The sequence below is a fragment of the Engraulis encrasicolus genome, chromosome 11, assembly GCF_034702125.1.
Source record: "Engraulis encrasicolus isolate BLACKSEA-1 chromosome 11, IST_EnEncr_1.0, whole genome shotgun sequence".
Lineage (NCBI taxonomy): Eukaryota > Metazoa > Chordata > Actinopteri > Clupeiformes > Engraulidae > Engraulis > Engraulis encrasicolus.
Window position 1 is genome coordinate 43423081 of NC_085867.1, and position 27906 is coordinate 43450986.

Here is a 27906-nt window from a genome sequence, read left to right on the forward strand (position 1 = left end):
TGGAGCAGCATGGATGAACAGTACTGTAGCTTGGTGGCAGTCAACAACATTGTGTTTATGCAGGTGTCTAGTTTTACATCCATATCTGCACCCAAGTACGAGGTGCATGCAAAATGGTGGATTAAAAAAAATGTTAATGTGTGTATTTGTTTCATGTGAGAAGCAATTCAAAGAAAGGGGAAAACATGGATAAAACATCACCAAAGACGAATCAAGGACTACGAAGACAGGAAAGTATATTGTAACCTTACAAGGGTATCTCGAAAGGGATCACTACAGGTTACTAATATTAAGTCTTGTCCTACATTCTAAATGTCAATAATTTTCAATGAGCCTGCCTGGGACACAATAAGCAGACGTTTCGGTCTGTTCAGTTCAGTAACGTTGTTTTAGTTTGCATTCAGTGCCATGGTGCGCATACAGAGGCAATTTGGAATACCTATTATTAGTTCACTGTTCTATTACATTTAGATGTTAGAGAATGACTGATTTAGACACTAGTTCTGCAGTTTTGGTTAAGTTCGTTAATTACACTTAGTCAAGAATGTGGTTAGGCTATTAAAGACACATGAAGAGTTTGACATAGTACATCAAATTCAAATAACAGTAAAAGTAAATAATTTCTTTCTGTGTCAACAGTGCAGTATAATGTACAATGTTTCAGACATCACAATAAATTAGCAAGGTTTAATGATACTCAGAGGTGCACATCTGTTGATGGAATAACTTCCAACAGTGTATTTATTCTGGTTGTAGGCCTATTTATTCCACACCAATCAGCACGACTCATCAGACAGGTTAAAGGTAGGGTAGGGAATCTTGGACAAATCCTTCCAGCAAGCTAAATTTCACACGCCCTTTCTTCAGGATCCAATCATTTTGAACGACTAGTTCTGAGTTTCTTCCTTTTGCACTCTAGACTTGATCGAAATACAGCACTTCACTTTCGGGACAAACCTAATTTACTGTCTGCAATGCAGCTGTGAAGAGGACTTTGAGCCGTATAATAAAAAAATGCTCCAGAAATAAGATCTCCTACCCCACCATTAAGTCCAGGCAGGATGAGCTAATTAGTGAAAGAGCCCGTGTTAACTGTCGAGGCAGGAGTATTAGCTGAGAGAGACAAAAAGAAGTTTGTGTGTTCACCAAAAAAGAGAATCCCAGAGAAATTAACTTTGAGGTCAGCACCAAAAACCTTCCAGTGAGCTTTTGGTGCATGCTAAAACAATTCGATGTGTTTATTCTGTTTCCTTCCCTGTGCGCCTCACAGGGTTACAGTGAGGAGAATAAATATTTGATCCCTTGCTGATTTTGTTGGTTTGCCCACTAATAAAGACATGATCATTCTATAATGTTAATGATAAAATGTATTATAATATAGAGAGACAGAATATCAAAAAGAAAATCCAGAAAATAACTTTGAAGAATATATTTTAATTGATTTGTATTCCATTGAGGAAAATAAGTATTTGACCCCTCTAGTCCAAAAAGACAAAATACTTGGTGGCAAAGCCCTTGTTTTCACATACAGAGGTCAGATGTTTTTTTCAGTTAATGACAATGTTTGTGGGTATATTAGAAATTATTTTTGTCCACTTTTCTTTGCAGATAATCTCTAAATCACTTAAGTTGTATGACTGTAGCTTGCCAAATGGGAACTTCTGTTCCCTTCACAGGATTATTATAGGGTTAATGTTTGGAAACTGTCTAGGCCACTTCATGACCTTAATGTGCTTCTGCTTGAGCTACTCCTTCGTTGCTTGGGCTGTATGTTATGGATTATTATCATTTTGGGAGGCTAATCCATGACCCACCTTCAGTCTAGTGGTGGTGGGAAAGAGGTTGGCATGCAGCATTGTACGTTTACATGTCTCCCTCCATCCATTTCTTGACGATGTGAAGTTGTCCTGTGTCTTGGCCAGACAAACAACCTCAAAACATAATGTTACCACTTTCATTTATGATGTTGGAGAAGGTGTTGTTCTTGGGATCATAGGCAGCGTTTCTCTTCCTCCAAACACATAGAGTTGTGTTAATGCCAAACAGTTTGATTTTGGTGTTATCTGATTCCAGCACCTCCCAATCATATCCTAATCCAGTTTGACGTTCATTGGCAAACCTCAGGTGAGCCTGAACAGGTTCCTTCTGAAGCCGGGGTGGCATACATGCACTGTAGAATTTTAATCCGCTGTGGTATCAAGTGTTTCCAATAGTTTTCTTAGTGATTGAGGTCCCAGCTGCCTTGAGATCATTTCCTAGCTCCTCCCATACAGTTTTAAGGTGCTTTATCTCCTTTTTTTCTGGTTATTAAATTCCCATTAGGTCAAATCTTGTATGGAACCAGAGACAGGCCTAAGATTGATGATTGATGATCATTTTGTATGTCCTAAAATTGGGAAGAAATGCACCAACAGTTTGCTCTTTAATATCCAGGAGCCCATTTCAGCCTTATTGAGTTCTAAAATCTTGTCCCTGACATCCTTTGACAGCTTTTTGGTCTGTCCCATGTTGGCGAGTTTAGTTTGATTGATTGACTGATTCTATGGACTGATTCTGCAGATTCAATGTGTCTTTTGTGCAGGTTACTATTAACAGGTGTGTTCAATTCAGATAACAAGTTGATTGGAAGTGCCATTTGATCTGCGGGATCAGAACTCTTAATGGTTGGCAGGGGATCAAATACTTATTTCCCTCAATTAAATATTAATCAATTATTATATATTCTTTAGAGTTAATTTCTGGATTTTCTTTTTGATATTCTGTCTCTCCATATTAGAATACATATTATCATTAACATTAAAGACTGATCATGTCTTTATTAGTGGGCAAACCAACAAAATCAGCAAGGGATCAAATACTTATTCTCCTCACTGTATGTACAGCAGTGGTTCTTAACCTTTTTTTCTTGAAGCACCACCTAACCTGTGCCCAAGACAAGCCGCGCACCCCCAACCCAAACATTTACACCTGTATACGCACTAAAAATTTATTTAGGTGAATAATTACAAAGATTCTTGCTTTAGACATTGATCAATACTTAAATGACTTTACATTAGGACCAACACATGTTTTGATTTGGTCTTGATTTGGCCTAATTATAATGTTTGGAGGCAGAATTTTGATCACCCGCACCCCAGGTTAAGAACCACTGATGTACAGGAGGGAATATATGGCAGGACGTTACCTGTGTTAAGTCAGTTCGTCCACCACTGAGTAATCTAGTCTAAAGAGAAGTGATGACAATATTAGGGTGATGGTCTTGCATATCTACATATAATATTCTTAGAAAAATTAATGGGCACTTTCAAGTTTGCTTGGAGAGACACCGGATGTCTGCCTGTAGTATTATTACATTGTGATCTAAGGCAATTGGGGAGCACGTTTCCTTCCAAACATTTTGGCTAATATATGTGTCTGTGTTTACATGAACTGTCTTTAAGTCTTGTATGTCAGATTGGTGCATTGCTGAAATCATACAAACAAGTGCTCTTGGGTATTGGACTTACAGTGAATTTTGACTAAGAAGCTGTTTACATGTACGTAGTTATTTTTGAAAACACATCAGTTTTAGCCTTTGGAGTTTCAGAAGTCTCCATTTTTTTTATAAATCCCTTTTAGAGGGCTAAAACGCATCTGTCACAATGGCGTTTTTTATGCCCATGTTTACACGTGTTAATACGCAAACGGATAAAATAAATGTCCATGTTTTAAAATGTCTACATACTTGTAAACGGCTTCTAACGTTATGCTTGTTGCATCATGGAGCTATGAACACATCAGAAGTATACTGCAGACCATGCTAGGTTAAATTGCTCAATTAGTTGCTCAGTAACGCAAAGCCCTTACATTAGACCATACTCAGGGACAGGACAGCACACATGACATCATAGCTTTGACTGCAGACAGGACTGGCGTGGTTTCTGTAGCTTTTAAATGAAGCACTGAAATATAGCTTTCGGATAATGATATGGCTCTATTGTTTTGTATATATCTGAATGTAAGTGTCTTCCCGCGATGCTTTATTTTCTTGGTGGTATTCTATAGTACATCGACATTATTTGCATCCAAGAAAGGACCAAATTTCAAATTTGAGTCCAAAGGCCCAAAGTCTCTGGTGTCACCGTCTTTAGAAAAGCGACACTTTTTTCTTCATGTCGTTGCGTTTCCACAATGACAGACGATCGAACTCCGTAATGGTCATCCCAAACAGCTCCTCAAACTCTTCTGTAGACAAATGCCTCTGTGGGATCAAGCAGAGTGTAAAAAACATTAGACATTACTGTGTCTTGTTATATCTAGACATTGTTATATGGTTAATTAACTGCATTCCTATAATGTATAACTTAATATAAATTCAGTAGATTTACTATACAGTATTATTGCTCTAATAAACGTGTATTCACTCACTCACTCACTCACTCACTCATTTACTCACTCACTCACTCACTCACTCACTCATCCATTCATCTGATTCACCATTAACCATACAAACCACAGAGATTTGTAATTTTATAGTTATGTACGTCATTCAGTTTACAGTATGTAAGCAAAAAATAAATAAATGGGTTTGTACAAAAACCATGCTACCGATAAGGAGGAAGTTGTTGTATGCACAGTACAGTATATTACCTCCAGCCTGGTTCTGTCCACGCCTGGTGGGAGCTTGCTGCGCCCTCTATGGGTCACTGCGAGCATCTCATACGGGTAAATCTGAGGGGACGCAAACACAAACTAGTACAGCAAGTGTTTCAATGCTACAGTGCAGTTTCCACACACACATTCAAAGCTCTCCACAGAGCGGAGGCATTCACCCAGCCCTGTTGTGGCTGACCACCACCACTGCCCACAAATGAACACCACAATTCTGAAAGGTCAGATGTAAGGGGTGAAGGGTCATCAGAACCGTGAGGGAGATGAAGCTGAGAAGATTGCTCCATGGTAACTACAGCAGGGGGGAAAAAACACTTATCCAACTCTAAAAGGCAAGCAGGCAGGCCTATTGTATACAATACTTAATGGTTGCAAACAGTCCCATAGAAGGAAGGCATGCAAGCTCAGCAAGTTTCAGAAATGGGAGTTACTTGATAAGGGAGGCAGCCTCCAAAGTCTTCCTTGACCAAGACCACAGAGCACCTACAGTAAGAGCTATGTACAGTATGTACGCATTACTTATCTTTCTCTTCTTCATCCTTGAGAAGCACCGCCGCCATTAAGCGCTGAACTCAGAAGGGCAGTTGAATGTTAATGGTTATGCAGCTAATGGCTATCTATCAGCAAAGAGCAAAGCACGGGTCATCTTGGCTTCAGAGAGCAAAAGTTATGCCGTTTATGACTTCCTGCTGTGTGCATATAACCTTGGAGGAGTTCTGTTTGCTTCATACAAAGATGGTAGATAGTAGTGCACTGTATGCACAGCATGTGGATGTGAACGGAAGACAGGGTTAGGGTTGCATACATTGTTGTGCTGTTGATTTCTTGCTGAATTTGATGCGCACCTGCATTGAAGTTGATTTGAATGGAGAGCCCTGCCTTCACAAACTGTCCTCAATGGTTTACTCTTTGGCAGGATTTAGTAGAATGTGGACCGTGTCCACTCTGTGGGGTGCCATTTCTTCATACAGTATGTTAATGCTGTGCAATACTATACTATACTATACTACCACAGTAAACTATACTAAACTATACTATACTACACTATACTATACTATACTATACTATACTATACTATACTATACTATACTATACTATACTATACTACACTATACTATACTATACTATACTATACTATACTATACTATACTATACTATACTACACTTTTACTTTTATACTATTTGACATTCTAAACTCAACACTTGAAGCACCATGAGCATTTGAGATCATGATATGGAACCTGAAATGTTCCATTACTCAGCAATTGTTGTCCTCATGCTATGATGGGCATATGCGCTTAAGGGGCAGATCGTGATCTAATGCAGAAGAATTGCATTGTTTGTTTTAGTCTCGGAAGCAGGCTGTTGACCCCAGCATGTCGTTATTAGCTCATGTGGCATGGTGGTTTGAAGACTTTGGAGGTGCTGAAAGAAGTACAATGAGATCACATATACATAGACAGCAGTATATGGTCACCACGAGACAGACAGTCTGCAGTCTCTCACCTTCTGTTCCAGAATACTAGGCAGTGAGTTTCCTCTGTCCATTCGGCCTCTTTGTGTATCTCCATTCTAGAAAGATACCACAAAGCCCCAGACATTCTCTCAAACAGAAGAGACCGGCACCAACACAGAATTTGCTTTTTTTCCCAACCCTACAAGGTCTGCTGTGCAGGTTTTTTGGGGAACAGGGGGGGGTGGGGTGCGTGTGCATGGTGGTTGCAAAACAAACAAGTAAGTATGTAAAAAGCTATTTTCTTCCATTACAGCGAAAAGCATCAGAGAACGCGTACTGTTTCTGATGGCGAGATGAGATCATTCCGTTGGTCAATGACACATGGCTAGTCTCAGTCAGACAGGCTAACAGCGGCGTTAATGTGCTATCGAGACAGAGGCTAAAAATCCAACAAGGCAAATGTGCAGGCGAAAATAATTCAATCATTCTATTTCTCTCAATGGCATTATCAAGAAGGGACGGCCCAGGTTTTAGAAAATAAAAGTCCTGCTACATACAGAATTTGTTCCAGATGATACACTGACACCATGACCCTTAATTAGCCCAACTCCCCAGCCAGGTAGATGAGCTGATTAGTGAACTTCTATGTCAGGGAAAATAGCAGGATCTTTTAGTTTCTCAGGCCAGGTTTTCCGTCTCTCTCTCTCTCGCTGGGCACATTTGCTTTGTTTGAATTGTTGGCCAGAGTGTAAAAGGTCAGATGAGTGAGTTAATGTGAGAAGATTATGGCTGCAAAAGGGAAGCATAACGCACAGTAAAACTGAGCATTGTATCGTGCAGTACATTTCAAAACAGCTGTACAGATACATGAAGCGAGCTTACCTGTGCACCTGTGGAACATGAAACAAAAATGGATGACATCATTATATTACTAGTGAAGAGGAAGAAAAATTCACATCATATAGACTTTACATTTATGTACAAACACTGCATTTGCTGTTTGGGACTTAGTGAGAGCAATTGAGAGCAATAATGTGACAATTCACTTAATTCATAAATAAAAATAGTGATATTGCAGAAGATAATGGGCAGAATGTGCAGCAGTTAGGCTGGCCAAATACGGAGCTGCACTGAATAAAACAGCAGCAATCATCATACGCAAGAACAATTATAATGGAGTTATGATTGATCTGCACAAAATCCATTGCCACAGTCTGAACTAATATTATTCAGTCATTGAATTTTGATGAATATCATTAATGGATTTCAGATGATCTGCAACAATATTAGGCATTGATTGCCAGGGGTGCCACTAAAAATGTTGGGCCCCATGAAAGATTAAAATGTTGGGCCCCCAAAATGTCAAATTATGTTATCAGCATCCTTCAAGGGGCCCTGTGAGTGCTGTCGGGCCCTTAGAATCTGTAACACCTTTCCCCCCCTCGCGGCACCCATGTTGATTGCACATGATCTCAGAAGAATGAGCTGGAGTGTGAATCCTGTAATGTTTTCCAAAATGTGCAATGTATGAGAATGAATTTACTCAATATCTGGGCGTGGTTCCATTTTGTGTTATGTAGCTTACAATATAAAGCTTAATATATTATATACACAGTATATATTTCACTCATTTGAAAATAGGTATAGTGTGTTCCATACCTGGCCTTGCCTGAACGCCTTCTGAAGGAAAGTCTGCTGACTGTAGCTGTGGGTAGATGTTTAAAAATATGACAAACTAATTTTTCAATTTAAAAAAATAACCTACACACACACACGCACATTCATACCTGATTCTGACTGGCCATTTGCATTGGTTTCTCTATGAACAAAATTGTACCTGAATGGGGTCTACAATGTACAAAATACTTAGCCATCCATTGAAATACATTATCCATCAAAACCCAGTCATTACTCATCAATCATCTCACAGGTGTAGGAGACTGCATCAGTGCACATCATCCCGGCACTTTAACACCTCCTGAGGGCACTACAACCCAGTGACAGCTACCTAGAAAACTTGGCATAGGGACTTTTAGTTTTCAACACTTTGCTGTTTTAGATAGATAGATAGATAGATAGATAGATAGATAGATAGATAGATAGATAGATAGATAGATAGATAGATAGATAGATAGATAGATAGATAGATAGATAGACTTGATTGTCCCCAAGGGGATATTCGTTCCCACCATCACAAACTTGTAACAGCCAACAAAGAGAATACTTGACAGACATCAAGAAAACACCAATATCCCCAATATATCCCCCATATCCCCTTTAACGTTTCAGCCCTTTGAGATCCTTTTTTACGATGAAAAGGGTTATTAATGTAAATAAAATGTATTAAATGTACATGTATTACATATAAGTCAATGCCAGTGTCGGCCAGTCTTACCCTAGTGAGGCCTGATCGACTGCAGGCTGGTAACGAGGTGGATTTGGAGGTACTGGAGGTTCCTGAGAAGAACAGTGATCCATCAATTAGCAAATTGCACAATACACAATATGAATATCATTTTGCTCATTTTGATATTTGTTTCGATTAGCATAATAATAGCCTATAGCTAATAGCATTTTCTCTGCGGAAATGCAGTCTAGTTTGTTTATTGTTACTCGATATCCAGTAAACATCTTAGCACATCATGTACGTGACGTAAACACTACTGTACTTTGTTCAATGCTGAGACAAATGACTCATGGTTAATGTTGGTCTCAATTACCAATTATTTACTCTGCCATTCACTGACACTGACAGTGACACACATGCAGAGCACACAGACAGAGACAATGACACACACACACACACACACACACACACACACACACACACACACACACGCGCGCGCGCGCTCCATCCGCACGTCCCACTTAGATGCACACGCATGCACATGCGCACACACAGGCACGCAGACACAGACACAGACACAGACACACACACACACGCACGCACGCACGCACGCACGCACGCACGCACACACACACACGTACACACGCACACACAACCACTCACCGAAGTGCATGTGTGTCCTGTCTGGAAGAGAGCGGGTTTTCCGGCGGAAATCTGACTTCTCCATTTCCTCTTTGAGAATCAATTTGCCCAGGTTGGACTGGATCTGGAGGACAAAACATGTGATCAACAAGACTCCATTAGCTGCCTCAGGCCAGACAATTAAAGACACAGACTTACACACACATGCACACACGTGCACACACACACACGCACGCTAGGGGTGTGTTCAAAATATATTGGGATTGGGATTGGGATATACCGTCATGGGCCTCTTCACGATACGCATAGCGTATCGAAGGTGTCAGTATCGATACTTCATTTAATAGCATAAATTGAATTTTGAATGCTACACAGCAACTGCCAGACCTACCGTTTTGTGAAGGCAGTCTTTTACATTCACTACAGAGTACCTGTTGCTATACAGAAAAAAGTAACATTTGGTCCCTCATGTCTATTTAAAAAAATATTGCGACGCACACTATGTATCGTATCATGACCCCTATATCGAGATGCGTATCGGGACTCAGGAGGTGGTTGGCGATACCCATCCCTAACGCTTGCACGCACGCACACGCCCCAAAATAACTCATTCCTATGTGATGTTACTCAGTACTTGAGCACTAAAGAATATTTGTTGACTTAACTCAATCAAGTTATCTTGTTGCTTTGACTGAGTTAAATTGAGTCAGTTTACCGTGTGTGTACTGTATGCATGTAAGTGGAAATGCCCAACACATCATATTTTAGATTCATTCGAATGATTGATTTGAAATTTTCACAAGCTGGCCAACATTTTTTAAAAGTGGAAGTTCATGTATGGTAAGTTACTCATATTACTCATACTCATTAATCAAATAGTATAGACGATGTGAAACCAAAATACGTAAACCAGCACTGTGGTAGCCCCTTAATGCGCACCGTACCTCCTGTGGCACACTGTAATAGACATTGAAAGTTAACTACTATAGTACTACACTACTATGACAGTGCACAGGGCCTTTAGTAAAACATTACGATTTGGTCATTGCCATTCTGGTAACAGCTAATTTATAATGCCGTGTCTTAAGATAAGAACTCTGTAAATGCAGTAGCAGAGCAGATCAAAGTCCAAAGCCAATCCTGCGTTATTTTACTCAGCATGTTGTATGAGAGAAGCTTTGGCCATGTGCTGTGGGGAGAGGGGGTATTTCTCAAAGTGAAGTGTCCTCCTAGCCTTGCTAGGACGAGTAACGCCCATGTCACCAAGATCAGATGTATGCAATTACCACTGTAATTAAACTTGGAACTAGTGATTGGATACTCTTTGGTGAAATCCGTGACAAATGGGCGTTACTCGTTCTACCAAGGCTAGCACACTTCACTTTGGGACTTCACTTTGTTTATTTTATCATACATCTTGTTTTTTTATTTCTTCGGTGCATTCTTTTAACTAGATATGCCTTCTTGGCCATGCAATATTGTGGACCTATATTTGCACATTGGGCACCTTTTAATTGTATTATCAAATTCAAGTATTATTATTCATTTTAATCCTTTTTGTTTTTAGCTTAACACCAATTCCTGTCCAGGGACTACAGATGAAAATTAGCCGTGTGGCTATAATCTGTCTTAATTGTATATTGTGCACTGTCCCTGCTAAATAAACAATAAATGAAATGCAATGAAATGAAAATGGGAAATATCCAGTGTGTGTAGAGAAGCCCACTGGCGGCAGCGGTCTGCTGTCCCAGAGAGCTACAGTACAGTACTAGACGGCTCTCTACACTCTACTCTGCAGCATGATAGATGAGGCACACAGAGTTCTGCACAGCAGCAGCCAGCGCAACGCAGTGCAGTGGGGGGGTGTGTGTTTGTGATTGTGTGTACGTGCATGGGATCGTGTACATGTCTCTGTGTGTTTGTCCGTGTGTGTGTGTGTGTGTGTGTGTGTGTGTGTGTGTGTGTGTGCATGTCTGTCTGTGTTTGTGCGTGTTCATCTGTTCACAGAGTTCTGCTGTGCAATAATGTGCTGTGTGTGTGTGTGTGTGTGTGTGTGTGTGTGTGTGTGTGTGTGTGTGTGTGTGTGTGTGTGTGTGTGTGTGTGTGTGTGTGTGTGTGTGTGTGTGTGTGTGTGTGCGTGTGTGTGTGTGTGCGTGTGCATGTTTGTGTGTGCACAGTCACACGTGTCTGTGTCAGCATGTCCGTCTGCGTGTATCTGTTTGACTACAGAATGTCTGTCTGTGTTAGTGAGAGTAATGTATTCATGTGCATGTCTGTCTATGTGTGTGTGTTTGTCTGTATGTCTGGGGTGTGCCCGTCTGTGTGTGTGTGCGCATCTGTGTGAGCACAGCTGTGTGTGTGCCCGTCTGTGTATGTGAATCTTTGTGTACCTGTACATGCCTATTTGTGTGTACGTCTATGTGTGCCTCTGTGTGTGTGTGTGCGTTTGTGTGTGTCTGTGTCTGTGTGTGTGTGTGTGTGTGTGTGTGTGTGTGTGTGCATGTGTTACTGTGTACCTTGTTGAGTTCCTGTTCCTGGAGCCTCCTGGCATCCTCCGTCAGGTCCTCAAATTCATCGTCCTCGATCACCCGACCCTCCGCCTCCGCCTTCCTCCGCCACTCAATCTCTAATGACACACACACACACACACACACACACACACACACACACACACACACACACACACACACACACACACACACACACACACACACACACACACACACACACACACACACACACACACACACACACACACACACACACAGAGTCATGGGTAAGCGGTTAGAGCGTCAGACTTGTATCTCCCGACCCATTGGGGGGCTGTCCCCTTGCACGGGTGAGGCATACATGCAATTTCGTTGTGTGCAGTGTGCACTTGTGTGCTGTGTCACAATGTCAATGGGAGTTGGAGTCTCCCCGGTGGGCTTCCACTTTGTAATAAGGGCATGATACACGGGCGCTCATAAACTAGTCAAAATAATCTTCATAACACGCTCAACTCAACAAAAGCAGAGCAACTGGGTGCTCATTCCGAAAGAAATATTCAAAATGGGGGGCGCTGTGGCGCAGCGCGCTAAGCCCCCCACATTTGGGCTTGCATGTCCACCCATGGGGGACCACGGTTCGAGTCCGGCCGGGGTCATTTCCCGATCCCACCCCGTGTCTCTGTCTCACTCACTTCCTGTCACCATCTCAGACTGTCCTGTCAAATAAAGGCATGAAAGCCCCTAAAATATATATATATATATTCCTGAGTCTATAGCCATCCAGCTATCCTACTAGCCACAATTCTTTTTTTATCATGATGCTGTACATCTTACCTCAGAAGATGATGTGTTTAAAGCAAGAAGATGAGTGCATGGGTTTCCACATGGAAATAAAACAAGCAAATAAACTGAGTAACTGAGCTTTTTCTTGAACTTTTGATACACAAGGTGCAAAGTGCAGAATATACCGTACGCTATTCTGATTTGTCATACCAAGAAATAAGCTACCTGCCAAATTGGCTAGTGGCACTGAAATTGTTACCAGCCACAGCTAAGTTTTACCAGCATTTGGCCGGTTGGCAGGTGCTAGTGTCAAGCCCTGATATATATATAAAAAGAAATATTCAAAATAAAGGAGACCGGGCGGACAGCACTTCTTGTTGCTTGTACTTTTATTGCCGGTCTATTGTTTCGGTCTTCTTAACCTTCTTCAGTGTCGGACTCGGGCCAGATCAGACCGAAACGTCTGAAGGGGAATAAAATTACAAGCAACAAGGAGTGCTCCATTATTTCGCTCATAAAATACAGCATGCAGTCACTGGAATATGCAGTAGGGGACGTTTAGCACATGCTGAGAGGAAGCTGGGCGACTGGAAGGCCGGATGCAGCATATACTGCTAATGTAATGCACTGTATGTACTGTAGTGCTTCTCTGGGTAACAGTCCCGGCTATTATGTGCATTAAATGTTTCTTGCTTTGGAGCTTAGTCGGACTTGAATGATTTGTGGCGAATACATCTCTTTCTTTCTTTCTTTCTTTATTGACTGAAAAGATGAAAATTAGAGGGAAATAACTAAAATACTGTAGCTCCAGGGGCTTACAAATAGAATAAGGAATAAAGAAAATATTCTGTTTGTGAGATCTGAGAAAAATATCCCACACAATGGGACTGGCTGAAAGCAGAGATGTAAAAAAGCAGAGTGTACCCATGGTAGCCAGTGAGGGTGGGCATGGCCAGTACTCGGTCTCGATCTTAGACAGCGCGTTTGGATCAGGAGCTTGGGCCGCTGGGAACTTGGAGGACTTGATGATGCTGTCCTGTTTATTTTCAGTAGCATCTGCAGACACAGGTGTGAAGAGTTAGAGGATAGGAGTAGAAGAAGAAGTGCAGTAGAAAATAGAGTCACACTTTACTTGACGCTGGTGTCATATGTATGACATAACAGTGTCATAATAATGTCAAACAATGTCATCATGACATAGTCATGGACTGGTCCTGAAAAGTTGACATTGTTAGGGCTGTCTTTACCATAACTGAATGTCACTTAATGTCACACAGTCATGAAATGTTTATGACAGTGACAATGTTTGTGACACATGTTACACGACAATGTTATGTCATACATATGACAAGTACAGGAGTCTTCATTGTCACTACAGCTAGACATAGTATGCAACATCAAGAAGATATAAAAAAAACACAGTCCACAAGAATAAAATGGAATAAATAGTAGGTAGTCTATCATAATATGAAGTAGGAAGTGCGTATATAAGTTATATTTATTTACACAAGGACATTTTTTCTGTTTTAGTTTATATGGAAAAGAGATGTATGTAGATTACCATGTTTATAAATAGGAGGCTTTTTATAAATATTGGATCCATTATCTGCAAAACAAAGAAAGAAACCTAGTTAACACACACTCACTTTATTGATTTATCACAAAAACACTTCAAACTGAACATATAGGAAGGTGACAAATGTTGCAAAACCATCATTGCTCAAAATTGTGTAGTGAAGTGAATTACTTGACATTTTATTGTTTCGAGACAGAATTCTCCACTAAGAGTAAATAATGCTTAAAGCGATTGCATGCATCAATATTTGTGCATCCTATGGGAAGGAAATTCTGAGGTAGTAAGCACTAGGACAATGCAGACCACACCCAAGGCCGTTCCCTCCCCTATGTGTTTTGCAAACAATGCAGCATTTTTGTAAATTTTCCCCAGCAAATAAAAATGCTGAAGTACTGTTAAAGCACCATACTCTTTGTGGATCACTGGATCTGACATTATTGCAAGGCTCGCACTCTTTCGAGTTACAGAACAGGTTCTATGTGCTGCTTGCCCCTGTTCTGACCAAGCATGTGTGGCAATGGCTTTACAGTATAATGCCAGAGAGAGTAGAGAGAGAGAGAGGTTCCATTGGCCCATTGTTTCCGGGTTCTATTATTGCAAGGGGGAGGGGGGGATCCCCTTTAGGCAGACCTAAGGACTGTTCTATTCAATGCTAGGAGTATTATGACACGCCCCTTTAGGCAGACCGGAACCTGGTCATGTTAGGTGCCCATAGCAACCTATTACATTGGCATATCTCCATATACTTAAAGAATCTCTGAAAATGCTCTGCCTAGGCTTGCTATGGCTTGCCAAGCTCTGCCTTGGTTCTTCCGAGGCAACATATTCATCAGGTAAATGTCCAAATTGCTTCAGTCTGTCTGTTCACTCCTCTATCTATCTATTTATATAGATTGTATATGAACCCAATTGCTGCACAAATAAGAGCACTCGTAGAGCGCAAACCTCCACCAAGCCAGTTCAGATCAGCACCAAAATGTAATCTGCTTGGGCCCTTGTGCATATCATCAGACTGGCAATATTCAGCATAATATGTTGTGTTGACGAGTTATTTTTCAAACTAACAAACACAAAAACCCTCATAATAACATGATCTCCTTGGGAGGAATATTGTGTATGTGTGTTTGTGTAATTTCTTCCACAGGAAGGTAAAGCTTTAATACGCAACAACATAATAAATGTGTTCTTTTGGAGAGATAAGCTACAGCGTAGCGCATAATACTCTTCATGTTTTCTGCTGAGTTCAGAAGCTAAACTCCATGGGTTTATCTGTTCAGAATGGACAGGTAATACCTAGCCTGATTACCATCGACTTTCAAATCTCTTCGAGACTTGGTCTGACCAAGAGTATAACAAATAACATTTCCCAAACGGCTTGGTTAATCCGCCTCCTTTAGATTGCTAATGGTTGTTTGCTTCCTGAAAATGTGGGAGGAGTTCCCAATGTTTTGGAAACGATATTTGTATTGCTCTTGGCCGGACTAGAAGCAGTGCTGAAGGTGTTGCGTCACTATGAGGGCACGGCCTGGCTAGGTAATACCAGGTCCTTTGGAATATGTGGCACTGGACTGTAGCTTCTGAATCCAGGTTATCCCTCACTAGAGATGTGTAGTGCAGCACACCTGGTCTGTGAAAGTGCTGTACGGAGGCGCGCGAGGAGGCGCTGATCTTGCGGAGCTGAGTGGTGGAACCCATAGTGGAGCCTCCAGGGGAGCCCTGATCAGGCCACTCCCTACTGTGCTCCCTACTAGAGGAGAGCTGAGAGAGAGGAGGGGGGAGAGAGAGAGAGAGAGAGAGAGAGAGAGAGAGAGAGAGAGAGAGGGGGGAGAGAGAGAGAGAGAGAGAGAGGAGAGAGAGAGAGAGAGAGAGATAGAGAGAGGAGGGGAGAGAGAGAGAGAAAAAGAGAGGTAGAGAGAGAAAGCAAGAGAGCGAGAGAGATCGAGAGAGCGAGAGAGAGATTGAGAGAGAGAGAGAGAGACAGAAACAGAGACAGAGATAAAGAGAGAGAGGAGTGAGTGGAAGGTCACATGCACCGGGGCTAGATCACTTCATATTCAATTAAGTGGTGTAGAGAAAATGCAGCCCAGGCCCCATCCATACAGTAGCCGGGACGGGACACAACTGTTTTCACAGGACTTAGTGTTCCCAGATGAAAGGCAACAGGAACGGTATGCATCCAAGAGTTAATCTGATGCTTCATTACACAGTTTTCGTGGTACATTAAACTTGACATGGTTGCAGTATAATTGATTTATTAGTCTAAAAATCCCAAAGCCATTGCCACCGTAATGTGCAGCATCTACACACTACCTACTGGGTATCATCCAAAATTTCAATTACCCACATAATTAACACAGTGACACTTTCAATTTTAGGATTATTCTAAGGTAGCAAAGAGGTGGGATGGAAAGCCAGGCTATAACATGAGAAGTGTAGTCTTGCACCACAACAATGACAAAGCTGAGGGAAGAATTGTTGGTGTTTAAACCAGTTCAAACGATTGAACTGCAGATAGAGCATTGTGACTGAAGGAATTGCTGCATTTTGTCTCTTTTTGGATTATGGATGGATGGATGGATGGTGGTGCTACGCAATCTAATGGCCATAAATAAATAGTTAACTTGGTGGCTGATATACTGCAATGAATATGCTTATTACATACAGGTAGTCCTCTAAAAACAAACAAACAGAAACATCCATACAATAGTGTTACTGGTTGTCGTTGCTACTGCTGAAACTGACCCTAATATCTTATGGTGCTGTGTTTGACCAATTCATCAGGCAAAAACATTTTCAGCCGATGGGGAAGTTCGTCTAGTTGACTAGGCAAGCAAAGAAGTTTACTTCAAACCAAGGGTCATGGCATGTTGCAATATGCCTAGAAAGGTACTGTGTGTTATGCTCGTTCCCGATTCCAACCTATCACTCATGACAAACTATCCATTCATCCAACTTGCTGTGCACCTTAAATTAAATAAAATTACATGACAATTCCCTTTGTTGGAAACTCTTAGTCTTCCAGGTTCAGAATTCACTATTGATGAAACATTTGGTAGGCTGCATTAATGAAACAATGCAGTATGTGTACTGCATGTGTGTGTGTGCTGTACGTGCGTGTGTGCGTGCATGCGTGTGTGCGTGCGTGTCCTCTGCAATTCCAATGCATTTTCACATCTCCACAGCACATATGGAGTGACGAGATAAAACATTCATTGTTATTCCTGTTATCCCTACGTACGTATTTGTGGTTATTTGCGCAAAATAGCCATGAAAACAAAGGAGAGCTGCCTTACCTCGGGAGACGGTGGAGGAGAGATGGAGTGGGGGGACATCGACCTCTAAAAAGCAGGAAAGAGTCACTTGAAAACTCTCAGCACTCATTGTGTGAAATGACTTGAGACAACATCACCAGAGAGAGCACACAGCGAAAGTAAAAACAGAAACACTTTGATGGTCAGGTCACGCACAATTGCACACATCCTGTGTTGGAGTAACAGCTGTGGGGCCCTGTTTCTAATTTTACAACTTGTTGGTTCTCTACTACTACAAGGAGAACAATAGAAAACATCTCGAGGAAACATCTCTTGACACAAAACACTTCAGTGCAGCAAAAGCACAGACAGGAGGAATGCTATACGCAGAGACATCATCTAGTCATCACATGCAGAATTAAAAGACCATGTGCATTTCGCAATCTGCAGATTCACAATGGCAATGAATGTACAGTCGGTCTACATCCAAAGGTCAAGAGCACCAATGTGATTTTTTTTTTATGTTAGGTAGCTAGTCAAAAACATTTGACAATGTTACACTTTTTATGACTTTTTGCAACAATTTTCAGTGTATCCATATGATTTTATCTGTTTTCTGTTTGTTTGCTTTTCCAGAGGGGAACATTGAACAGTGGTGAGCAAGAGAATGCACAATAAAAACTGCTGCACTCTGGGACCAAATTCAATCTAGAATATGTTAATTCAACTCTGTAAGGTGTGTAGTAACTACGTGGAATGCTTGTTCAATGCCTTTTACGTAATAACCCCCCTGTCCGCACACTTCAGATATCTCAATCTCAATGGATCAATTGAAGATCTCAATGGTCAAAACGCTATTCTACTTTGGAATAAAGCACAAAAAAAGCATTTCAAGTGTGTGGACTCCTAACTCTAAAACAGTGATTCCTCACCTTTTTTTGTCTTGCGTACCCCTCCTAAGCCTGTTTGACATACCATGAGTACCTCCTCACTCATGCTCTATATTCCAATGTGACTATGCTCCACACATTTGCTCATTTTACCACGTACCTCCTGCAGTGTGCTCACTTACGTATCTACCCCTAGAAGTACATGTACCCCTGATTGGGAATCCCTGCTCTGAAACACAATAGTACACGATTGTACAGTTGTACACTGACCTCTCGGCTCCGGCAGAGGCCTGTCCTGCTGAGGGAGGAGACATTGAAGTGGGGCTCGTACACCATCAGGTCCGGCCTCTCCACCTCCAGAATGGCTTTGTCCTTGGGGATGGCAGCCAGGTCCTTATAGCCTATCACCTGATTATCCATCCGCGCCTGGGAAGGAAAATGTAATTTGTGGAATGGAAAAGGCCAGGTACTGTACACTGATATGGTCTTATGAACACCAGCAGGGAGGGAGTGTTAGTCATAAAAACATACGTATGTAAAACGTCCATATCCATTACGCGTGGTAAGCATCACCAATAGCCATAGCCTCTATTCTATTCTATTCTATTCTATTCTATTCTATTCTATTCTATTCTATTCTATTCTATTGCATTCTTTGTTTTAAAACGTCTTCCACAAACATTGCAAAATGGAGCCTAAAAAAAACAATGGATATATTTGTAAAATGCTTTTGGACAATTTCCGTGTCAGTTCTGAGTTCAAATATTTGTCAAAATGTCATGTGATGGTGAGTGTGATGAGTGTAAAGACTGTTTTTCTTAAAGAGAGACCTTTTTAAACAAGAGAGAGCATTCTAAGCCCAAGGCAGTGTGTGGAAAAGATCAGAGCTGCCATCCTGGCACTCTCTCCTACTCAGCTACGCAGGAGGGTGTCAGAGTATTTACACATCACTGTCTCTGTCTCCGCCAAGTCAAATACTGAGTGGGCAGTTGGTCCACACTACAAAAAGAAGACCAGTCTCCAACAGATTGTAAAGGTTGACTCCATTCTTGTACAAATATATTGGCCGCATACAGTATTCTCTGGCTGGAGGTATGTTTTTGAAAGCATGATGGTGATATACTTATTCGTCATGCTGTAGGAAGCTATAGCTAAATAGAGCTGTACAGACACTCACTGCAGCCTATATGATTATCTGGTGTTTTTTAAACTAGCCACTGACTTCCTTGGAACTAGTGTGAGGAGCACGTGTCCCCATTCAGATAACAGAAGGGTATTTGTTATCATTCATACAAGCACAAGATGGTGAGCTAACTCCAAAAGGAAAGCGGGTCTCACTACCAGACAGACACTACAGTATATTTACCTCCAGTGTACTGTATATTTCCATTTCAATAGCATGGAAACCAACAGTCAACAGCATAGTTTTCTCAAGCTTAAAGGGACACTGTGTGAGATTTTTAGTTGTTTATTTCCAGAATTCATGCTGCCCATTCACTAATGTTACCTTTTTCATGAATACTTACCAACACCATCAAATTCTAAGTATTCATTATGACTGGAAAAATTGCACTTTTCATACATGAAAAGGGGATCTTCTCCATGGTCCGCCATTTTGAATTTTTAGCTGCAAAAATGACTCTACTTGGACCATACTAGAACATATTAGTTTATTACTTAGTAAGCTTTCATGTAAATATCAAATTTGGAGATAGCCAACCGAGTTTAAATGAGCAACATAGTTGCAGTACCTTTTTTGACCATTTCCTGCACAGTGTCCCTTTAAAGTGATCACCAATTTCTGTGGCTCATCAACTTGTTACTCGATGTGGGCAGAGGTGTATAAAGAGGAAGCCGAGGTAAATTCATGATGCAAGTGCAATACTACAATGTTACTTTTCTTTTATGCCTACTTCTGCTTAATACACCTCTGGGCGAGAGGGCCCTTTGGATTGGCTTTGTAGCCCTAGCTCCAGTCTTTGACCGTGTTCAATCATTCGAAGTGGCCCTGTTCTGTTGCGGTCTGGAAACTACTACTGCTGACTTCTTCTGGGCTGCTGACAGCTTTGGCAAACTCAACACATACAATGTAATGAGGACCCAATTCTGGGCCCCTCTCTCTGCCTGGACCGTGGGTAAGTGATCCCTTTGTTATTCCCCTTTTGGCTGGTTCTGCTATCAAGAAATATCGTCAAGAGGCCCTAACGTGGCTGATATGGTAGGGCACTCGTCTACTACGCGGCCAACCCGGATTCGATTGCTAGCCCGGATCTTTTGCCATCCCTTCCCCATCTCTCTCCCAACTTACTTCCTAACTCTGCTTCACTGTCCTGTCGGAGAAAAAACAATAAAGGCTTGTAAAGCAGCCCACCCCCCAAAAAAAGAAATATTGTCAAACAGGGTTATAAATACCATAGCTCAGCGAAATGAACTAATGTTAATCTTACCACAATGGATGTGGCCGGTGACCCGGGTGCACTGGGCCCCCTAGACGAGGACACACTGCATGGGGCAGTTGCCGTCTGCAAATAAAGACAGATGATAGGGGGTCAAAGGTCAGAGGTCATGGCTACACCACACATGCACTTAATCTGGACGAGGCGTCTCGGGAATGAGATTTAAGAAGAACATTAATTTCTTTTTTTTTCAATCAATATCTGGAAATACATGTGGCACTTAATACGTAAGGAGAAGAAGATTACTGACCTTCTGCATGACGGAAAAGCAACTCGAAATCATTCACCCTGCTGATGGCTCCCAATGTCACTGTTGAAAACCCAATTAACAGAAAGAGCAGAGAAGGAAACAATTGTTTAAAGTGGGTCTCAAAGACAAGAGTGAACGCGGAAAACGCAGCACACACTCAATAAATGTGAAAGGGAAAGGAAATAAGCGGGTCACGTGATTTTACTGCAATCCAATAATATAGATGTCTGCAAACCAGTTTACTGCTAAACAGTACACCATGGTAAAATAAAACCACACAGGTTCTGTTTTATTACTAACTGAATTGGTTGTGCTTGTGCTGAAGGATATTTAGAAATACTATTTGAAATCCAATTTCAATCCACATCCAGTTGGGAGATTAACAGTCCATCACACCACAGTGGGGCAATGCCTCTTGCCCCTGTCTCCTACTGACACATCTAATTAGCCCCCCCTGCCGTGGTGTTTTAGCATGCCCGCTAATATCAAAGGCGATCAATGACACCCCCGCGGGAATACTGCCTGTGTTTGATATGGATCCACAGGGAGGCTTCATGATTGGGGCCTAAGCTGCTTCGGTTCAACCACTAAAAAAATGGCTGGTGTGCCTTCATCTGTGTTTAAATTATGAATTTTGAAATCTTTACCTGTGCACACCATTATATATATATATACAGTAAAATGCACACCATTATATAGAGAATTATGTCGGCATCGAAACAATGAAACGCACATGCCGTCTGTCCATAAAATACACTATGGTTGAACCAGTGAAAAATGTGGACACAGTCTGTTACTACTACCGCCATGTTCCCTCCTACGTTGTTGTGAGGTTTATATGCTACTGTTCCTAGTGCTGTCCTAGTGCTGTTCTATTCTATTCTATTCTATTCTATTCTATTGTATTCTAATGGTTATGCTACGGTTACGTAAATCCCTGAAAATATTATTTTCGGTCTGGCTAGGTATGAATGCATGATTTGAAACCCTGAGGAGGTAAGAAGGAAAGGTGAAGAGACCCCCCCCCATAAAAACATATTAAAACCCTTTTGCACAGAGCCTCCATTATAACCACCAAAATATTGTAATGACAAAGTCTTAGTCTGTTAATAAAAATAGCAATTTTGTTATAATGTAGTTGAGCATTTTCAGGAAAGAGTAAACAAGCAGCAGGCTCCAAGTATGTACTGTGGATCCTCAACAAACATCTACTGTAATAGTAAACAACATCACAGAATGAAATAAACAAGCCTCGTTTTGCGTCATTGAATGGCTTCTAATGGTGTCATTGGTAGGCTCCAAAATATTATCTACATGTCCTTCATATTTGTTTGCAGGTCAGTTGGGCCAGGGTACACATGCATCTGCCAACTGAAAAAAGAGGTTGTGTTCTAACAGCATGTCTAGCGTTGGTTTCCTGCCCCTCATGGCTCTCACTTTCTGCATGTAAATGAGTAGTGTAGACCATTGGTTCTTAACCTGGGGTGCGGGCACCCCCTGGGGGTGCGCCACAGATTTCAGGGGGTGCGCAGAATTTTGTTTGTGTTGAGATTGTGACCAAAATTCTGCTTGCAAACAAAATTAGGCCAAATCAAGACCAAATTAAAACATGATTTGGTCCCCGTGTAAAGTCATGAAAGTATTGATTAATGTCTCATGCTAGAATCAAGTAATGAATAAATCATTTTTTAGTGCGTACGTGTAGAAGTTTGGATTGGGGGTGCGCGGCTTGTTTTGGGCACAGGTAAGGGGGTGCTTTAAGAAAAAGGTTGGGAATCACTGGTGTAGACTGAGGTAGAGGTGGGGGAGCTAAGGCCTGAGCTCAAGTGGGCTGCTGCTTAAAGGGCGCTGGGATGCCCCATCTACTAGATGGCTTAAACTGACCCAAGGGAGAGGGATGAGAGTGGACCATTTCTCTATCTCTGACTCTCATGCATCTTGAAGCCATAAGGGTTAAGCTTCTTTCAGTCTCCTTTGAAGAAGAATCCTTATCCATCTCTCTCTCTCTCTCTCTCTCTCTCTCTCTCTCTCTCTCTCTCTCTCTCTCTCAGCATACGTATGCCCACCAGTCCCCCCCCTTCTCTCTGTCCACTGCCCTGCCCCTGAACTCACTCCTTCCGACAGGAACCGCTTGGGTATCCCTTTTAAGCTGCATCTCCAATTCCCATCTCTCTCTGGCCCAACAAGAACAGTGCTTTCTAAGAAACGTCTATATGGACAAAAGCCCCATCATTGTTTCACAGAAAAGCCATAGAATTGGTTTCCATGATCTACCCTGACTGAAGCGCGATGGTTCATTTCGGTTTCCCATATGAATCCGGAAGCTGGCGTTCTGAATATTTTATGACTGACGCACATTCATTAGTAAAAAAACAATCCCACTTGAGAGTCGAAGGCTCCAATGAATATGCTTCCTTTCAGACGAAAGTGGAAAAAAAGGAGACAAATGTTCTCTGTCCACTGTATACGGCAGGTCTTGATTACAAATTCAGCAGACTCTGATTTTAATGTGCCACTGGCTAAACTGGTGTTTTAAAAAAAACAAAAAAAAAACTCCCTGTCCCCCCTCGTGATTTTGAGCGCACTTTAACTTCTTAAAGGGACACTGTGTGAGATTTTTAGTTGTTTATTTCCAGAATTCATGCTGCCCATTCACTAATGTTACATTTTTCATGAATACTTACCACCAGCATCAAATTCTAAGTATTCATTATGACTGGAAAAAATTACATGAAAAGGGGGATCTTCTCCATGGTCCGCCATTTTTAGCTGCAAAAATGACTGTACTTGGACCATACTAGTAATAGTTGCAGTACCTTTTTTGATCATTTACTGCACAGTGTCCCTTTAAAGCCAAATGGCAGCTCAATTCAAGACACAAAAAGAGGAATCCCACTGGGGAGACCCGCCTTGTTATTCCCTCCCCATGACAATTCCCAACCCTAAAATCTCAAAACAACATGGCCACACCAATTAATTAAGTGTTCTTGGAGGGCCTTGAAAAGCGCAACATAAAAACAATGTGCTGCCTGCTATTGTTGTTGTTAACAGTCTTTGTCCATGGCTTGTTCAAGAGCACGCACATTTCAAAGAGAACGAATGGCACAACACAGCCAGGGGCGCTGACAGCGTTTGCTGGACCCTGGACAAAGTCATCTGAAAGGCCCCCCACCCCAATATATACAATGTAATGTGAAGGGGAGCCAATTATGGGCCCCCCATCTCCCTGGGCCCAGGACAGCTGACCCCTTTGACTCCCCTGCTGTCAGATTCCTTGAACACAGCATTGAACAACGGTAGCACAATTAGCTTCTCCTTGGCAGCACTTGGTAATCTCAAGCCAAGATGGAGATGTCACTGCAGGTTATGGAAACTGGTACTCAGTGTGGGACATGGGACTCGTTGAGCCGTGAAGGGCACCCAACGATCCCCCCTCATCTGAGAGCCGTCCGCCCGTCCGCCTGCCCGTGCCTTACGACGTGATTTATCACAGACTCTCTGGACAAACCCCAACGTCATTAGTGGAGCCAGAGTGGTCCCATCTGCATTTGACAGCCTCCAATTCAAGTTCAATTTGAAGGCGTCCATGGGACAGGCAGCCCCCCCTTGCACTGGAGCTGGTGCTCTGTCAGTATGAGCTGCTCCGTCGTGATGAGCTACCAAAGGGGCTGTTAAACACAGCCTAAACCCAAACCCCAGAGACCTTCCAGATGAGAAGAACGCCACGTCCAAAAACATTAGTCTTGCACCTTCATACATAAAAATTAAACATCCACGGCTGATTTGCTTCAGTGATCCTTCTTCTCCACATAAACCCTAGCCTTTTTCCTAGTCTTCACCTCTAGGGGCTTTAGTAGTAGTAGGGCGTTGTAATGGTTCTGGACTGAAAACACAGCATTCAGGTGCATTTCCCCGGTAGGCCAACGGTCCTCAGGGACTAATGCTGTTGCTGCTGCTGTTATTTTTTTCCCTCTTAGGGACCAGCCCACAATTTTGAGGGGACGACATGTTGGTCCATCTCCAATATAGACAGAGGACTAAACCAATCAGGATATACTATGAAAGTGGCCTGTATACTATATGAGTAAGGGGCTGGTCTATAGTAAGTCCAAAAGGCCAGGGCCATTTTTTGATCAGCTCTGCTCGACGGGTAGCTCATCTCGACGCGACATCTCACCCCGGCCGAGCGGTGTTTACGGCTATAATCTAAGGGATGGCTGAGACAGCCAGGCTACAAGGCCGTTAATGAACCTGCTCACTGCTGGATTACAGCACTGATTTATGGATTTGCTTCTATCATGACTAGACTACACTACGTTCACCTCTGTCAGTAACCAAGGCCGTGTCCAAAACCAGAAGAAATAGGCTGCTGCCTTGAGAGTGCTGCTTGGTGGCTGATGTCTTGCCTACCGTGCAATCTGTCCTATTGAGGCTAGGACAACACCAGACCTCACTAGACAACAGTAACGTCCCTAAGGGCTAAGGTTACGGTTTTGGCTTAGGGATGTGGCAGACGTCTTGGTGTGATACTTCGAATGAAGCAGCCAATCTACACAGAACCCCAGCAAGGGTTCCTTTGAGGGTACCTTTGTTACGTGTAAGCTCAGTTCTGACGGAGACATTGATGCTTCCATAGCCAAGCTACTGAAACTGGTTGTCCTGAAACTGCATAAAACCGCGCGCGCGCACACACACACACACACACACACACACACACACACACACACACACACACACACACACACACACACACACACACACACACACACACACACACACACACACACACACACACACACACACACACACACACACACACAAATTTGGCAGCAAAAAAATCCTGATGGAAACACATATTTTTTCGCTTCATCACCGAGCTGCCTTCAATAGTAAACATTCTATCACTAGCCACTACGTTTACTATTGGTGTGTTGGTGGCAACAGAGGTCTAGTGCTGTTGTGTAGCAGGGCCATCCGTCCGAAAATAAATCCTTCATGGGCATCCTCATACATGTGATTTGTTAGAGGCAGCAAGGAAGCAAGTCACTAGCTTCCTGTTTGGGACATAACCCCAGGCTTGAATGTCAAAACCTCTCAAGCAGCTTAACCATCTAAACAGGCGATACCTTGATTAAAGATGTTTCGCTCCATTTATTTCCCATTAATGTGATCGCATATTCACACTGATATATGGCACAAAAACACTGGAGCGCCTGCAATAACCTGTGGAAAGAATGAATGACTAGACTGCTGGGAATCACACAGTGCATTATCAGTCTTGCTCTTTGGCAAGACTTCAACACAACAAACACTATACGCATTCATTTGGAAGCTAACATTATGGGTGCTGCTTGATACATAAACCTTTGGGGCATATCCAGTACCTCCATTCTCATTATAATGAGAACAGATGAGACGAATTCTTAATTATAATCATTTTCATAATCACTTGCTGTTTGCATTCAACCCCCACCAACGTGAGGGCTAAAATATGTATACCATGGCCTCTGGCAACAACAAAATGACTCCAAACCAAAGAGCACGACTGTTCTACTGTTCTACTGTACTGAACTCCTCCTCTGTTGCTCATGTTGGTCCTCCTTCCCAGTTCAAATGGCAGCACACAACATCAACAAGAAAGAATGAGTCAACCGGTAACACTTTACTTTAGGGACACAGCTATAAGCACTAATACATACAATGTTAATGCCTGCATAAGTAACTTGTAAGGCATGTACTAAGCAAACGCTAAGGCCTACTAGGTCCTTACTAAGGTTAAATTGGTAATAAATCCCTTATTGTGCATGAACAAGATATTTGCGAATACATGCCTAACAAATGTTTGATTTTGCTTTTAACATGCCTTATGTTACTTATATACAGGCAGATTGTATTTATTAGTGCTAATAGATGTATCCCTAAAATAAAGTGTTACCGAAAGAATGAGTCAACCTTATCTGTGGTCTAATGCAACTGCACTTCACTCATCTCATCTCATCTCAACCCAGCCAATGCACTAAGAGGCCTCCCTCCAAGCTGCATGCCTAAGAGCACAGCACACCACAGCCAAAAGGATATTAACTAACCGGCACTGCCCTGATCTGAGGAAGATGCTGAGAGCATTAAATAACACCCTGAATGACTCAAACGAAACACACCATGGCATGCAAGTCAGTGTGGTAGCCTAAATAATGCAAAATACACATGGTGAACTAAAAGCCAAGCACGCATTATAGTCTGCAATTCTGCATCTGATTTCTGACATCTGTGCTTTATGTGGAGCAGATAAACTTCAAATATGACAACAGGTCTGAAAACCAGGTTCTATGCTGAATTAACTATTATGTACTTAATGTACTATTTTCTAAACCCATTAATTGAAATAATAGAAAAAGACCTGTCCAAGTATTTGCTCAGCTTCTCAAGTGTGTAAGGCCTAGGCAGGTCCACTGAAATAACATTGAAAGCCAAGCAAAACAGCCGTCCATTGGAATTGGCAGAATGCGAGGGAGGAAAAGCACATTATCTAGCAGCAGGAAGACCTGAGTTTAGAAACAAAACAAAACCACAAACCAGCTTTCCCTGCATGCAGTCAGCCCTTGCCTGAGATGAAGAGGATATCCTACGCTGAGGGATCCAGGCTTCCCGTCATCCTTCTAGAGCACAGCGCAGCCCGTCTCTCTGTCTCCCTCTCTCTCTCTCTCTCTGAGTGTTCCTCCGTGACCCCACCCCCTTTCTGTCTCTCCACCCCAACTGAAATGCACTTATCTCAGCACAGCCAGAGCGGCCAACGCCCAATCAGCCGCCTGCTGCCATCACCAGGGCAACGCCGGTCTCGCCAGAATCCTCCAGGCACCTCTGGGGGGGAAAAAAGCACATCGCCGATAGGCAAGGAGGCCGTGCACTCGCCTCTCTCTCTATCTATCTAGAAAACACATCTCGGATAGCCATGGCCCTGCACTTGCCTCTCTCCATCTGGAAAACACATCACGGATAGGCAAGGCCCCTACACTAGCTTCTTTACCAGGAAAACACGTGGGGCTAGATAACATTTTGCTTTACTGACACTGTAACTAGGTTCATCTGTTGGCCAGTGCCCATTGCCCACTTAGGGAC

The 27906-nt window shown here is 42.3% G+C and overlaps 1 protein-coding gene across 1 annotated transcript; it reads right to left on the reverse strand.

Annotated features, from left to right (window-relative positions):
* Positions 1-133: 133 nt before the first annotated feature.
* On the reverse strand, positions 134-27720 carry dmtn (dematin actin binding protein). Its single transcript, XM_063210708.1, has 16 exons — positions 27364-27720; positions 20791-20850; positions 20532-20606; positions 18355-18510; positions 17237-17281; positions 15566-15701; positions 13929-13973; positions 13292-13423; positions 11612-11721; positions 9117-9219; positions 8502-8563; positions 7766-7811; positions 6989-6996; positions 6157-6222; positions 4630-4710; positions 134-4240 (listed from the first exon to the last, which is right to left on the reverse strand). The coding sequence occupies exons 2-16, from the start codon at positions 20821-20823 to the stop codon at positions 4127-4129; spliced, it is 1212 nt and encodes a 403-aa protein (XP_063066778.1). The 5' UTR covers positions 20824-20850; positions 27364-27720; the 3' UTR covers positions 134-4126.
* Between the last annotated feature and the right edge of the window lie 186 nt (positions 27721-27906).

What these genes read in the sequence shown, in the direction of transcription:
- dmtn (XM_063210708.1), bottom strand. Translation starts at nt 20,823, where the DNA reads ATGATTTCGAGTTGCTTTTCCGTCATGCAGAAG. An exon ending in GCCTCCTATTTATAAACATG is followed by an intron (nt 13,424 to 13,928) that starts GTAATCTACATA and finishes CTGTGTCTGCAG; the next exon opens with ATGCTACTGAAAATAAACAG. An exon ending in CAGGACACACATGCACTTCG is followed by an intron (nt 8,564 to 9,116) that starts GTGAGTGGTTGT and finishes TGTTCTTCTCAG; the next exon opens with GAACCTCCAGTACCTCCAAA.